This window comes from Saccostrea cucullata, unplaced genomic scaffold (assembly GCF_032062105.1).
Source record: "Saccostrea cucullata isolate Sc308-1 unplaced genomic scaffold, CSIRO_AGI_Scuc_v1 ctg90, whole genome shotgun sequence".
NCBI classification, from domain to species: domain Eukaryota; kingdom Metazoa; phylum Mollusca; class Bivalvia; order Ostreida; family Ostreidae; genus Saccostrea; species Saccostrea cuccullata.
The window spans coordinates 225,880-242,500 of NW_026940868.1; the positions used below are offsets into that span (position 1 = coordinate 225,880).

Sequence of the window (16,621 nt, forward strand, 5' to 3'; positions counted from 1 at the left end):
TCCAAAAGGGCATAACTCTGTCTACAATGGTGCAATCTTACCCAACACAGAACTTGACCTAGAAATTCAGCTGAAAAATCTGTATACTAAATTTCATTTCAATATGTGCAACCTCTGCAAAGAAAATGAACGGAAACTGCAAATAAGTGGAATTTTTCTAAGTCCAAGGGGCATATCTCTGACAAAAAGGGTGCGATCATACCCAAAGCAGAACTTGACCTAGATATTTAGCTGAAAAATCTGTATACTAAATTTCATTTCAATATGTGCAACCTCTGCAAAGAAAATGAACCGAAACGGCAAATACACTGTAAGTGGAATTTTTCTAAGTCCAAGGGGCATAACTCTAACAAAAATGGTGCGATCCTACCCAAAACAGAACCTGACCTAGATATTCAGCTGAAAAATCTGTATACTAAATTTCATTTCAATATGTGCAACCTCTGAAAAGAAAATGAACGGAAACTGCAAATAAGTGGAATTTTTCTAAGTCCAAGGGGCATAACTCTGTCAAACATGGTGCGATCATACCTAAAACAAAATTTGACCTAGATATTCACCTGATAAACCTGTATACCAAATTTCAGTTCAGTATGTGCAATGGTTGTGAAGAAAATGAATGGAAACTAAATGGACCGACAGACCGACATACCGACAGACAGCAGCAAAGCAATATGCCCTCCCTTCTTTGAAGGGGGGTATAAAAAGACCTCTTTTCTATACAGCAGAGCAAATTAAGTTAAAATTGAACACTGAGCATCTTTAATAAGGTTTATTAATAATAGAATTAATAAATAACAACAACTTAAGACCTTTACAACAAGTACCGGTACTGATAATGTCTACATTCAGATTCTCTTCAGTGAAGTAATGTTCATCCATCTTACAACTGGTAAGTTTCCATCAGTAACTGAAAAGAAAGAAATAATTATGAAAATTTCTTCCAAAACAAGCAATATTTCAAAAAACAAGAGGCCCACGGGCCTTATAGGTCACCTGAGCATTATGCAACAACTTTCCAGTTACAGTGTATTGAATTTGATTCATGTTTTAAGCCAGATGCTATATGGCATTCACAATTTTGAAAGGGCACCATTGATCATCATAACAATAAACTTAGCAGTTGCTTAGCTTGGTTACTGAATACCCATAAGCAGGGTAGGGGAACAAAAATGCACTCCAACTAATCAGTAATATTAATCAATAATCAGTAGTGCCCCTAACACTCTCACATAAACCCCTGACCCTAGGTTGCACAAATTTTTAAAAGGCACCCTTAAAATTGCCTATCAAAAAGTAAATAAATGTTTTATAAATACAAAGGACCAGATTTCAAACAATTAATTCATTTTCAGTATATAAGTAGAGTCCCCCCCCCATCCCCCCCCCACCCCTGACCCTGGGGCCTTGAAATTCACAATTCTGCAAGATTAGGGCCCTTGTTCATCATAACTATATAGGTAGTTCATCTGCTTCATACCCAGAGACAGAGAAGAAAATTTTCAAAGATTTAATGTACAATGTATTTTCACTATATAATCAATAGAGCCCCACCCTAACACCAGAACCCCAGACCCTGGGGCAATGAAATTCATAATTTTAGAAGAGGCATTCTTGCTCATCATAACTATGCACTTACTTAGTTTATTTAATACCTAGGAGCAGAGAAGAAGATTTTCAAAGAATTCATGTATTTTCACTATATAATCAATAAAGCCCACCCCCCCCCCACCACCAGAACCATTGACGCCGGGGCCATAAAATTCACAATTTTGGTAGAGGCACTCTTGCTCATCATAACTATGCACTTAGTTAGTTTATTTAATACCTAGGAGCAGAGAAGAAGATTTTCAAAGAAATCATGTATTTTCACCATATGATCAATAGAGCCCCCCCAACACCATAACCCTTGACCCTGGGGCCATAAAATTCACAATTTTGGTTGAGGCACTCTTGCTCATCATCACTATGCACTTAGTTAATTTATTTAATACCTAGGAGCAGAGAAGAAGATTTTCAAAGAATTCATGTAATTTCACTATATAATCAATAGAGCCCCCCCCCCCCCCCCAACACCAGAACCCTTGATGATAGGGCCATTAAATTCACAATTTTGGTTGAGGCACACTTGCTCATCATAACTATGCACTTAGTTAGTTTATATAATACCTAGGAGCAGAGAAGAAGATTTTCAAGGAATTCACATATTTTCACTATATAATCAATAGAGCCCCCCCCCCCCACACACACACACCAGAACCCTTGACCCTGGGGCCATAAAATTCACAATCTTGGTTGAGGAACACTTGCTTATCATAACTATGTACTTAGTTAGTTTATTTAATACCTAGGAGCAGAGAAGAAGATTTTCAAAGAATTCATGTATTTTCACTTTATAAACAATAAAGTCCCCCCCCCCCACCAGAACCATTGATGCTGGGGCCATAAAATTCACAATTTTTATAGAGGCACTCTTGCTCATCATAACTATGCACTTAGTTAGTTTATTTAATACCTAGGAGCAGAGAAGAAGATTTTCAAAGAATTCATGTTATTTCACTATATAATCAATAGAGCCCCCCCCCCCCAACACCAGAACCCTTGACCCTGGGGCCATAAAATTCACAATTTTGGTAGAGGCACTCTTGCTCATCATAATTATTTACTTACTTGGTTTATTTAACACCCAGGGGCAGAGAAGAAGATTTTCAAAGAAATCATGTATTTTTACTATATAATCAATAGAGCCCCACCCTAACACCAGAACCCCTGACCCTGGGGCCATAAAATTCACAATTTTGGTAGAGGCACTCTTGCTCATCATAACTATGTACTTAGTTGGTTTATTTAATACCCAGAAGCAGAGAAGAAGATTTTCAAAGAAATAATGCATTTTCACTATATACTTATTTAGCCCCGCCCTAGCACTAGAACCCCTGACCCCAGGGCCATGAATTTCACAATTTTGGTAGAGGACTCAATGCTGATTACAATCATGCAAATAATTTGACTGCTTGATGTCCAGGAGTAAAGAAGAAGATTTTTAAAGATTGCATTAATTTTAGTGGTTTTGGCCCCACCCCTCAGGCCCCAAAATTCACAATTTTCGTTCCCCTTCACCCATAGATGCTTTGTGCCAAATTTGGTTGAAATTGGTTCAGTGGTTGCAGAGAAGAAGCTGAAAATGTTCAAATGTTAACACACGACACACGACACACAACACACGACACACGACGGACGACGACGGACGAAAACGGATAGCAATAGGTCACCTGAGTTTACTCAGGTGACCTAAAAAATTTCAAAATATTTGATTAAAAAACAACATTAAAAGCAAAAATTACAACTACATATTAATAGTAATGTTTGTTTAAAAGTTTTTAATTAATATTGTGTAATTAAAATTGTGAACTGTACTTCAAAATTCAAGAAATTTGCAATATCACAAAGCAGTTCTCTTTTAAGGCTACTGTACGGAGAATTATCTCATTAGTAACGAAAGCATTGTTTTTACTTAAATGTTGGGAATTTGATATAAGGTGACAGTGAAAAGGTGACAGGGCCATTTTGTCTTTAGCACAAACCTTTGCTTTTATTTTATCATATTGGTATAAAATAATATTATCAAAAACTACACAGTGTGTTGGTTTTTTTTTTTTTAAATCATCAAAATGTGTAATGATCGAGATAAACAAAGTAAAACCTGCCTTGTTTTTGTGATATTACCCACATAAAAAGATTTTATGAAGGATGACTCTCATAGAATTTTTTTCCTTCATTTCATCCTGTTTGTATTTTCCAAAGTCCTCTTAACCAGTATTGTATCAAGGAAACTTAAAAGGTACTTTCCAATCATGAAATGCTTAAGGTCAAGATCTAGTAAATGAAATGTGCCTACAGATTTATCAAATTTGTGAAATAAATTCCTTTATTGATGCTTTACAACTATAGTTTGGTCAAATAAGGTGTTTCGGGGCATAATTTGTAGGTGAACAAGATTAAAAACTGTATTTTAAGCTGTTTTTTTTCAATGAAAAATTAAGAAAACTAGTCATGAATATTGGATTTTTTTTCATATTCGACAGAGGAAATGTATCCAGATTGCCTACAGTCTCTCAGAAAACAGTAATTAGTATGTTAGTGGCCTCTCCTTTAAATCAATATCAAATTTAATATAGGTATCCGGTTTACTTTTCATATGATTTCAAATTGAATGTCATGAAAATACCTTTTTTCTGCATAAATCTGCTTAAGCCGTAAAGTACGGGAAAAAGAAAGTTGAAATTGATTATGACGTCATAATGGATCTAGCACCAAAAAATTAGTCTAAAGTTATTTACTAGATCTTGACCTTAAGAGGATTTCCAAATCTGAACTAAAAGAAAAACTCATCTTCAATGTCATTTGGAACAGTATTCAAGCTCAAAAGGCCATTGGAACAAAAATTGTGAACAGAGAAAAAGCTCATCACCCAAGCTAGACTCCAAATAACTTCCAGCCTATGCTTTTAATAAAATAGCTTATTTTTAACTATGCTTTGTAACAGGACAGCTTATCGGATCTTTTTCTTTGAAACCATGACATGTTTCAGAGATTCTTAGCTTCCGAGCTGGCCTCCTATAGAAAATGGTTGTAGGCTAGTCTTACCTTCCGAGCTGGCCTCCTGCTATAGAGAAGTAATGGTTGTAACAATTAGTATGAAAAACATCAGTCAGCATTTGACTCAATGTTTAGTCTAGTCTTACATTCCTAGCTGGCCTCCTGCTATAGAGAAGTAATGGTTGTAGTCTAGTATTACCTTCCGAGCTGGCCTCCTGCTATAGAGAAATAATGGTTGTAGTCTAGTCTTACCTTCCGAACGGGCCTCCTGCCATACAGAAGTAACGGTTGTAGTCTAGTCTTACCTTCCGAGCTGGCCTCCTGCTATAGAGAATGGTTGTAGTCTAGTCTTACCTTCCGAGCTGGCCTCCTGCTATAGAGAAGTAATGGTTGTAGTCTAGTCTTACCTTCCGAGCTGGCCGCCAGCTATAGAGAATGGTTGTAGTCTAGTCTTACCTTCCGAGCTGGCCTCCTGCTATAGAGAAGTAATGGTTGTAGTCTAGTCTTACCTTCAGAGCTGGCCTCCTGCTATAGAGAAATAATGGTTGTAGGCTAGTCTTACCTTCCGAGCTGGCCGCCAGCTATAGAGATTGGTTGTAGTCTAGTCTTACCTTCTGAGCTGGCCTCCTGCTATAGAGAAGTAATAGTTGTAGTCTAGTCTTACCTTCCGAGCTGGCTTCCTGCCATAGAGAAGTAGTGGTTGTAGTCTAGTCTTACCTTCCAAGCTGGCCTCCTGCTATAGAGAAGTAATGGTTGTAGTCTACTCTTATCTTCCGAGCTGGCCGCCAGCTATAGAGAATGGTTGTAGTCTAGTCTTACCTTCCGAGCTGGCCTCCTGCTATAGAGAAGTAATGGTTGTAGTCTAGTCTTACCTTCAGAGCTGGCCTCCTGCTATAGAGAAATAATGGTTGTAGGCTAGTCTTACCTTCCGAGCTGGCCGCCAGCTATAGAGAATGGTTGTAGTCTAGTCTTACCTTCTGAGCTGGCCTCCTGCTATAGAGAAGTAATGGTTGTATTCTAGTCTTACCTTCCGAGCTGGCCTCCTGCTATAGAGAAGTAATGGTTGTAGGCTAGTCTTACCTTCCGAGCTGGCCTCCTGCTATAGAGAAGTAATGGTTGTAGTCTAGTCGTAACAGTAGTTGTGCCAGATGGGGGCTAGAATTATGACTTCTGACACTGGACAGGACTGTAAACAGTAGATTAGACTGTCGCTGAAAATTCTAGAAAGGAAATATTGAATACTTTAAACAAAAGGCAATCAAAGATTACAAACATGTGCTTTCTATATGTAAAGCAGTCTGTTTTAGTAGTGTGTATCCCTAGATGCATTATCAATGCAAATTTTGTCACCCCAAGGCAAAATGTAAGTGATAATACAATTGCTCCAAAATTTTTTAGCCTGATCATCTATCTGGACTAGAAGTTCAGGGAACACAATGTTCATCTGTGTCACATCAGTCCTGTTTAATGAGGATTTGTAAAAAAGGTGGGTTTTTTTTTTATTTCTATACACATGTAAATACTTTGATGTTGCAAAATTGCATAGACTTTAAAAATGTATGAACTGGCAAAAAAAAAAACCCCAGAACATGTCGATTCAGAATCTTTGTGTAGATCAAAGGTTCAGGAGAGGAGAAACACACTTATTGTAAATTCAGATCACTGCAGACTCAAAGTTTGAGCATCCAACTTGTCCAAAGATGTCAAGCCGAGAAGTAAGCTTATGGTAGAAACTGAACAAGGGCAAGCAGATTAAATGACCCAAGTCAAGTGAGGACCTTCAGTAATTGTACTGATACAGGGTGTGTAATACCGGGCACGTGCCTGTGTTCATATCAGGGATGCAAAAATCCTGTATTATATAACAAATATATCATAAAGGACTATATTTGGTAATGACCAATATTTGCCACTAAAATCAAACTTTGATGGAGAAATACAAAAATTATGTTCTAAAACATGGGAATATGTGCAAACTTCAAGGCATTGAATATTTTCATAAACCACGACATCATATGTAAGATATGGCGTCAGAAAATGACGCAAAGTCCCAAGAACTATATGCAGTATATTACATATTTTTACTCCCACAAAAGTCATATTATGAAAGTTTCTTGAAATATATGCTGAATTGTATAAATTGTACGAGAAATATAAATGAACAAAATATATCATAGTTTCAAAGTAGGCTATTGACGATTTTTGTTTTTAAGATGTCACAAACTAGTTGGATTTTGTATCATTTTTCAGAAAGAGGACAAAATTTTAACAATTTTACAATGTAGCTATAAAAATTATAGAGCGCAGACCTGCTCAGGAATAATATTTTAATATTTCATTGATATTAACATTCTACACATTATATCAAAATATTGAGCTTGAGCAGACCTGCATTCAGTGACTTTTACTCAAAATATTGAGGTAATATATACTTTATTCTGTAGAAAACATGGAAATTTTAAATTCACGTCATTTTCCTGATGTCATTTCAAACATATGATGCCATTGTTAAATGAAAATATTCAGTGCTTTGAAGTCTGTAGATACCCCCCTGTTATAGAACATAATTAAATATTTCTCCGTCAAAGTTTGATTGGGGGGGGGGGGCAAATATTGGTCATCACCGAATAAAGTCCTTTCCATGATACAGTATACACAATTTAGCAAATTCAAAGAAATTATCAAAATATGACTTTTGTGGGGACAAAAAATGCATATACCACATATAGTTCTTTTCTAAGTAACACTTTGGTAAAATCAAAAATTTTATTGCATCAGTCCAATATGTTTTTGATACCCTTTGTAAGTGGAACTAATCACAAGATAAAAACTCAAACCAAACCAGATAGATTGATGTATAAGTTGAACCTTTGAGTCGTGTTACCTACCTAAACTATGAAAATGACATGCTGTTCACAGCACAATGTATTTTAAATGAACCTTAAGGTGCTTGTACGTTACCTTTGCTATAAACTGTAGATGAGATAATTCTCCTTTAGACAGAGGGGATGAACAATTCACCAGGAGTTTGCTAAACTGACTGCAGTTATCTAGTATTTCATGTAAACATCTCGAGACCTGAAAGAAAAGATTCACAAATGAAGACATTTACCTTACATTTATACTTTTTAATAAAGTTGTTTTGACTTATAATTCTCTTTGTCTAACTTCCTTTTCTTCTCACAAAATGGAGACAATAAATTGCTCTGTGAATGTGGGCCAAGGGAGTGACAGTTATATTGGTATATATCTGATAGCTTTTACTTTGGCCCTATTTTTATTCCATACTTACAGCTTTCATGTGAACAAAGCTTTGGGACAGTAAAGCTGAGAGAAACTGATCATGAGCAAGCTTAACAGCCTCAAAGTCCCGAGTGGATGTTATCTTCTCCATAAATGTGCTGAACTGAGATTCAATTACATCAACCTGCATCAGGATAAAAAAGACCAGCTAACTAATGAATGCTTGTCTGACTGCCAAAGGCTCAGGAGTAAAGAGGTACACTGAAAAATTAACTTCAGCATGACAAAATTAGCCCTATTCTGGGACAATGGTTCCTGGATCTATGAGAAATAAATTTGATAGTTTTTATAGAGGATTCATGAAATCTTGCAAACAATGGAACTGTTTGAGGTCCAAAAGTAATAAACACATTTTTTACATGCTTTGCATTTTCAATATATGATCAGTTGGCCCCAACCTGGATGGGATGGGATGAGAAAAAGATCTATCTTAAACTAATACTGTAACTTTATAATGTCAAGACATCTATGGTAGGACATGCCTGTAAATAATACTGTAGACTGCCCATAAGGCATTGTATAACACAAACCTGTAAGTAATACTGTAGATTGTCCACTAAGAAAGCCATGTGTGTCCTGAGCTGCCACTTGGCCACTTCTTCTGGGTTGGATGGTTTTTGTTTATACTGCATCTGTAATGTCCAGCAGTGCTGGATGTCTATCTGGGCTCTCTTCACGGCCATTAGGAACCCAAACAAGCGGTTGTATCTACAGTAACATTCAGTCATACTCACTACTAAAATGTTCATTTGTTCATTATTTATATAATATGATTATAATTGCAAAGTGCATGTTTTGGCAATACATAGATGAGATTTATCATTCTGTGAAAATTTCATTGATTTTCATTCTAAGGTTCATTCAAACAAGTGCTTTGAGCATGTGATGAAGTGTAATGGAAAAATCTATTTTTTGCTATGGGAAACCCCAAATATCTTTCCAATCAAAATGTAAAGCCACTGTGTAAAAAATTGTTAAGGTTCCATAAAATTGCAATCAGTGGTGTAAGAGGAGTTGTAGATAAGAGATGGCTACTCCCAAGTATTACTAAAGGAAGAAATCAACAATGAACATCCCCATACCTTTGCCTATATAACCCCCTCCCCCAACACACACTCTCTTTTCAAGCATGTAGTAGCTACTGCAAAATCACTATCTTTTGTGGGGGGTTTATTTTCATTGTTTTTGAGGTATGAAGAGATCCAAGAATTCATGTCAACATGTCCATATGTAAAAAGGACCTTATTCAGTAATAACCAATATTTGCCTCCAAAATCAAACTTTGATGTAGTAATATTTAATTATGTTCTAAAAAAGGGGAATATATGCTGACTTCAAAGCACTGAATATTTTCATTAGCAATGACATCATATATTTGAAATGATGTCAGGAAAATGACGTAATTTCAAAATTTCCATGATTTCTACAGAAAAATGTAAATATTGCGTCGATATTTTGAGTAAAAATCACCGAGCGCAGACCTGTTTACCCATATCGTCGTCTCTCAGTATTTTTGATTAGATTTCTCCATGAGATTTGGCATTTGCCAGTAATATTTAACTTTCCGTCAATTTTACATATTTTAAAAGAGAACAACTGCATTTTTGATTACAAAAACTTGGTTTAAGAACATGGTCTTTAACATTTTATAATACCACAGCATTTTGACAACCCGACATCACTTAAGTGTTTGAAATTTTTTTCTTTTTTACCAATTCGAAAGTGTGAAAAGAAGACAGATCATAACGAAAACTAACTGCTAAGTTCCAAACGAACGTATTTCCTATTTCCGTATTTTCATAATAGCAAAACGTGAGACGTATTTTTGGCTAAAAATCCGTACAAAATACGGCGAAATCGTGAGAGTAAACAGGTCTGCGAGCCCAGGTCTGCTCAGGCTCAATATTTTGATATAATGTGTAGAATGATAATGTCAATTAAATATGCAAATATTGTTCCTGAGCAGACCAGCGCTCTATAAATTCTTTAGTTAAAATTGTTAGAATTTTGTCCATTTTGTCCTTCTTCTAAACAATAATGGAAAATCCGACTAATTTGTGATGTTATAAAAATGTTTTGTTACTTTATATTTTTCATACAATTTATACAATTCAACACATTTTAATCATTTTTCAAAATTTGACTTTTATGGGGGCAAAGATATGCAATATACTGAATAAGTTCTTTCATACATATTTCTACTAAACCTTCTCCAGTGATGAAATCAAATCTCCACGAACCATGATTTTTTCGTCAAACCTTGAAATTTTGACCCCACAAAAATATGTGAATTTACAGTATGTTTGTAAATTTATTTTGATAAGATTAAGAAATCAGAATTTTGAACATTGATATCTCAGATTCCTTGTAAATGTGAAATTTAGCAGGAAGTCCCTATTACTTTCTTGTTATGTATTTCAAGTTTTTGTTAGTCCCAGCGAGTGCAAATTAAGCAAGGTTTGACTGTTTGACTAGTTTTTGATAAAATTATTCATTTCTAAATGCAATTTAAGTGATATACATGTATTAAAAAAACCAATGAGTTTTTTAAAAAATACTTTTAAGGAATGTTTTAAAGTTTTGTGTGAGTTATTGGTGTTGTGAATCACACAGACTTCTCACGCAGGCATATTTCATGAAGCGAGCTAGCCTACGTATATATATGCCTACGTGCAAGTCTGTGTGATTCTCACACCAATAATTCACACTAAACTTAAAAACGTTCCTTATATTTACATTTTTCATGCTTGGAAGCAACTAAAATATACTTATTTGAATTTCTTGCCGTCCTATATTGTTGCATTTTTACTAACGTTGCTGCAGTCTCATTGTGACGTCACGTTAATGCACGTTTCTCCGTGTATATTTCTACGTGTGAGCATACACGAAAATGGTATTCAAATCAATTTCACTGTTTGCTTAGTAGAAAAACACAGCTAATGTAAATATATGTTATTATATCAAATAAATGTTTGGCATTATAAATAATATTTTTGCACTTTTTGTACCGACTCTTGTTCAGTAATTACCAACCATAAAAAACTAAGCCCAAATTCTTACTTCTCTAGAATGGAGGGAGTGAGAAGAATGTGCAGTGGCCACTGAACCGTGTAAGACAGACTTAGGCTGTTCCATCCAGACTCCACTGATTGGGAACTTGATGAACTATCGCTCTCTGTTAAATAAATTATGTATAAGGAACACTCAATCATTCAGAATTAGAAGCTTTGTAGTAGAAAGTAAAAGAAATCTTTTGTTTACAATATATATGATTCATTAGTTTAAAAAAAGAAAGCATTGCTATGAAGACTTACTTTTGTCACTTCCTTTGAACTGCACTCCTAAATGGAACCTCTGAAGCAAGCTCTCGTCATCTATCAGAACATTACGAGCAGCTTGATGAAAGGCCATATTCACATCTACAGAACAAAAGACACATTATTTTACTTTGATTAACGAATGTACTGATGATTGAAGTAGTGTCAAGTCTGCGTTTCCTTTAAATTGTGTGGCTGAATTGTATGTATAAAATTTTTCTGAAATAAAAATGTCTGAATACAAAATAAAAATATTCTCTTGTGTTTTTCTTGGACAGGACCCTTTCTTGCAAAAATACTTTGAAAAAAAAATATGTGTCCCCTTGGAAGGAAAGATATAATACCTATATTTTTGGCAGCCAATTTGATGATCTGCTAATCATGGACCAATTCTAATCTGCACTATATGAGAATAGTTGCTTTTTAATATAGCCCTATGATTGCCATGCTGTTCGTGAAGGAAGACATTGATATAGTTTTTTTTATATACAGAATTTCCATAAAAAGAAAATATTTTTTATGGGATTCCAACCTACACCCTAGGGCCATGGTTTGAAAAAACTTGAATCATAATTGTGTCACCTTTTCTTTTCATTCTCTATTTTTCTGATCACTGGTTCCTGGGAAGATAATTTTTAAATGAGACCACCACATTAAATTTCACAATTTTTAAAAAAAAAAATTTCATCTCACTTTACCTTTGATTTGATCAAAACATTAAGTCGCCTTTTATTTAAAAAAAAAAACCTTGGTTGAATTTGGCCCCATGGTCTGGTGAAAAGTTGAAAATGTGACACACAACAGTCAGACAAATGCCAGACATTCTTTAATCGAAAAAAGCTAAATTGAGCCTTTTATCTCAGATGAGCTGTACATATTGACAATTTTAAGAAATTTCCAAGAGAAAGAGTTATTGATTCTTAACATATTTCTTTTAATTAATTTCAAAGCCTGTCTTTCAATAAATGCATAATTAGATAAAATACAGTGTACTATAAGTAAGCAATTTTTAAAGAACAGATCTGACTATTAAAGCTGAGCTTTGATATACTGTATACGTACTTTTTTCAATGGGGTCATAATTCCGCGGAATCTCAATTTCTGTTTAATAAGCGGGTAAAAAATTACGCGGATTTTCTAGATTGCCACTATATGTCTTACATTTACATTAAGTCTGCTTGGACAAATTTCCATGGAAAATTTGTGACCGCGTACATAGCTTAGAATTAATACCACGCGGAAAAACTTCTACAGTACTCAAGAATTGTAGATCTCTCAAAATACTAAAGATAAGGTTTATGAGAAAGCACTGTTAATGAAGAGACATAAAATTAAAATTTTAGTCTACTGTGGTTTCATTTATATTCGTGGGCATCAAAATTCATGGATTTAGTAAAAATCACAGTTTCAAGGATATGTAAATTTGAAGAATATGGTCTTTACAGAAAAAAAATGTTTGTCATCTTTTCTTATTGTCTTTTGCTGTATGCTTTAGCGTAACAACAACTGAAACTGGTGTTAGATACTTATTTTCACATGCATGCATGGCATGTTTCTGGACTTGAAAGTGATGGTTTGTAGAACTATGAACAAACACATCCATTTGCTGGATACAATTTCACACTTAAACATAGGTAATCAAAGATTACGAAGCTCACCTCGACGAATGTTATCAGTTTAAGTAATGCAAATCTCACATCATATTTTCTTAATATTTAGTATTCATCCCAACAACAATATTCTTGCAAGTTGTATTTAACCCCTTACATGGCATATACACATTTCTAAGCCTGTAGCGTGAAAAATATGTATATGTATAGTGTAAACAAATATTCATAACTGTTAATACTGCATATATCAAGGTCTTCAAGTTCATTCGGATTGATCTGTTCCCAAAACTTTAACCAAGTCTCTTGTATGGAAAATATAGGTCAGATCCAGCATCCGAAGCAAGTCTGATAGTGTCCATCCTTAGATGCATCATCCATGCAAGTTTGGTTCAGGTAGGGCTTATAGTTACTTGGGAATGAAAATGTAGGTCAGATCCAGCATCCGAAGCAAGTCTGGTAGTGTCCATCCCTAGATACATCATCCATGCAAGTTTAGTTTAGCTAGGGCTTATAGATACTTGGGAATGTAAATATAGGTCAGATCCAGCATCCGAAGCTAGTCTGGTAATGTCCATCCCTAGATGCATCATCCATGCAAGTTTGGTCCAAATATGGCTTATAGTTACTTGGGAATGAGAATGTAGGTCAGATCCAGCATCCGAAGCAAGTCTGGTAGTGTACATCCCTACATGTAGATGCATCATCCATGCAAGTTTGGTCCAAATAGGGCTTATAGTTCCTGTGGAATGGACTTGCTCCAAAAACTTTAACCTGGTCACTCATCTGGGAAATGTAGGTCAGATCCAGCATCCGAAGCAAGTTTGGTAGTGTACATCCCTAGATGCATCATCCATGCAAGTTTGGTTCGAGTAGGGCTTATAGTTCCTGTGGAATGGACCTGCTCCAAAAACTTTAACCTGGTCACTCATCTGGAAAATGTAGGTCAGATCCAGCATCCGAAGCAAGTCTGGTAGTGTACATCCCTAGATGCATCATCCATGCAAGTTTGGTCTGGGTAGGGCTTATAATTCCTTGGGAATGGACCTGCTCCAAAAACTTTAACCTGCTCCAAAAACTTTAACCTGGTCACTCATCTGGAAAATGTAGGTCAGATCCAGCATCCGAAGCAAGTCTTGTAGTGTACATCCCTAGATGCATCATCCATGCAAGTTTGGTTCAGGTAGGGCTTACAGTTACTTGGGAATGGACTTGCTCCTAAAACTTTAACCTGGGACGCCGACGCTAACGCCGACGCCAACGCCGGGGGTATAGCATAAGCTCATCTCGACTTCGTCGAGGTGAGCTAAAAATGCAAAATGGACGACAAAAAATTAAGTCGGGATGGACTTGGAAATGGCAGAACTTTCGCAACATACATACCCATTATCTCGTGTTAATAAATAATATGTTTCTAAAAAACATATCATGAAAGTCAAATTTCACACATTTACGCCTGAATACTGTATAGGAGATTAATTACGCAGGTTGTAATTTTCACGTTTTTCTCTCATCTGACATGATCGCGGTTTCTTGAATTCTCGGAATCAGTATATAATAAAAGTTACCTCCCTTGTCTACATATGTTTAATCCATACCATAGCTACATGTAAACGACATTAATCAGCGTTATGTCTTTATTTCTCTAACAACAGTGTAGGTAAATATAAAAAAGTTAGATTTAATAAATAAATGATGATTAATTTAAACAAATACAGTTATCAAAGGTCCTTGACTAGTATTAACGTCAAATGAATTTCCTGTGTGCTATTATGATGAGTGCATGTAAACCCCAAGATCTTCCATACAAAGCGGCGAAAAACCACTGGACGGTAAAAAAATGTGTTGATGTAGGTTGACGAAATAATATCCTTCCACATCTCCAGTAAGTTCGATAGTTATTTTAATGATTTTTTAAAACCAAAATGTCAATAAAAACTTATATGCATGATAATGCAGGTAACAAGTACACACGTAACAATAGTTATGCAAGGGTAATCAAAACCCATGGCCCATGTGTTTTGATTGATGAAACATGTAGCATTGGCTATTAAAACAGCTTTTTAACAAATTCAGGTTAATATCTGCTGATTTGAATTGAAGGAAAGCGTGATAATTAAAATAATGGAATGACAAGTACTACTCGTAATTACTGATATGACCATGTACTGTACCTACATGTTTCGTAGTGTATTCTCAAACTTCTAAATAAAACATGTAGATTATTGAAAACTTATTCACAGTTTCTTAAATTCACGGATTTATTAACACCGTGAATATAGCGAATATTACCACAGCAAGTTATTTTCTCCCTATACAGTATTACCTTTGGGGGGATAATACCACTGTTTGGTATATGCACTGTGTTGACAGATCTACGTGTTGTTTGTTTATCTCCGTGCAGAATATTAAAAAAAATTTACACAAAAAGTCTAGATAATTATGTAAAAGTATTTCTTTCTCTTTTTTTTAATATTGTTAAAATAATAAAATACGTCTATAAAGTCAATCTGTTGGGAAAGGTGGGAATGTATTAAATATATATAAAAGAAACTCGATCTTAGTTGACTTTTTAAAAGTTTTATAATATATCAAAATGGAGGCACTAAACTTGGATGAACATTTGATTTCATGGATCGACTCATCGAAATCCACTAAAATTGGTGTTCCAGAAATAATGATGAAACCACAGTATTAGGTTAATCCAATCACAGATGACCTCATGTAACAGATGGTCACCAGTAAAGTTACCGTGTTCTGTTGTGTTGACAGGTGGGCCTCTGAGTAATGTCTGTGTTTGATCTATGAAGGCCAGAAATAACTCTCCCCGCCCTAGTAAAAAGAAGTCTTTGATAATGCGCAACTCTGCAGCAAGGTTAGCATCCTCCACAACCAGAATATACAGATGCTAAAAAAATCAGAAAGAAATTAATGGTCAATTAGAGATTACAACATATTAGATAGAGAGGAGCCAGAAAAAGAAACAAATACTGTAAATGTATTATATTTGGCTGTGTATTCTTTTTAGCGTTTTTGGTGGAAAGCGGTATCTGCTAATTCAAGTACAACGCTAAATGTCTCGCACATATATCTATAAAGAAGAACATTAAGATATGTGCTAAATCAAATCCACACTAACTTGTTCAAAATCCAATTTCCGCCAAATATTGTACGCGCTAAATATAACAAATTTACAGTATTGAATTTTTTGTGATCTGTTATCACCTGTTGTCACCTGCAGAGCAGAGAGAAATATTACCTGACTTTTGTATGTCTTTTCTGTTCTTGTCAGTCTGTCACACCCCATCACTTGAAAACTATTAGAGGTAGGGATTCTTATATTTTTCAAGTTTTGCTTTCAGCACTACTGTAAATCACTTTTTATTTGTGAGAACTTTATTTTAGCGTAATTACACAAGACCGTGTGCTCGCAAAAATTTAATTCTCACATATAATAGTATTCCTTAGGCTTATATAGAGCAAGAACCACAACTCGTGAAAATTTTGTCACACTCATCAAGAATCAATTACTATCTTGCGAAAATAAGGTGTTGTGAAAATTTTGTGATCTACAGTTGTTTTTGATTCTATTCACCATTATAAAAACAAGAGGCCCATGGGCCACATCGCTCACCTGAGCACTGTGGTTAGGAAAAAGTAGAAGTGGTTTATTATTGAAAAGTTTAAATCTAAAAGTAGTCCCATGACCAATCATGGCTTTGCTATTCTTGAGAAGATGATTTTTAAAGAATTTCCCTATATATTTCTATTTAAACATTTGATTGGCCATTTTGG

The 16,621-nt window shown here is 35.2% G+C and overlaps 1 protein-coding gene across 2 annotated transcripts in view; it reads right to left on the reverse strand.

Annotated features, from left to right (window-relative positions):
* Positions 1-758: 758 nt before the first annotated feature.
* Positions 759-16,621, reverse strand: part of LOC134256517 (gamma-tubulin complex component 4-like) — a 47,323-nt gene continuing 31,460 nt past the window's right edge. For both annotated transcript variants that reach the window (XM_062739169.1, XM_062739168.1), the window contains exons 9-16: positions 15,578-15,734; positions 11,217-11,321; positions 10,963-11,077; positions 8,433-8,610; positions 7,892-8,026; positions 7,561-7,677; positions 5,680-5,819; positions 759-910 (exon numbers count right to left, since the gene is read on the reverse strand). In XM_062739169.1, coding sequence (XP_062595153.1) covers positions 904-910; positions 5,680-5,819; positions 7,561-7,677; positions 7,892-8,026; positions 8,433-8,610; positions 10,963-11,077; positions 11,217-11,321; positions 15,578-15,734 — 954 coding nt within the window. In that variant the 3' untranslated portion in view covers positions 759-903. The remainder of the gene's footprint in view (positions 911-5,679; positions 5,820-7,560; positions 7,678-7,891; positions 8,027-8,432; positions 8,611-10,962; positions 11,078-11,216; positions 11,322-15,577; positions 15,735-16,621) is intronic.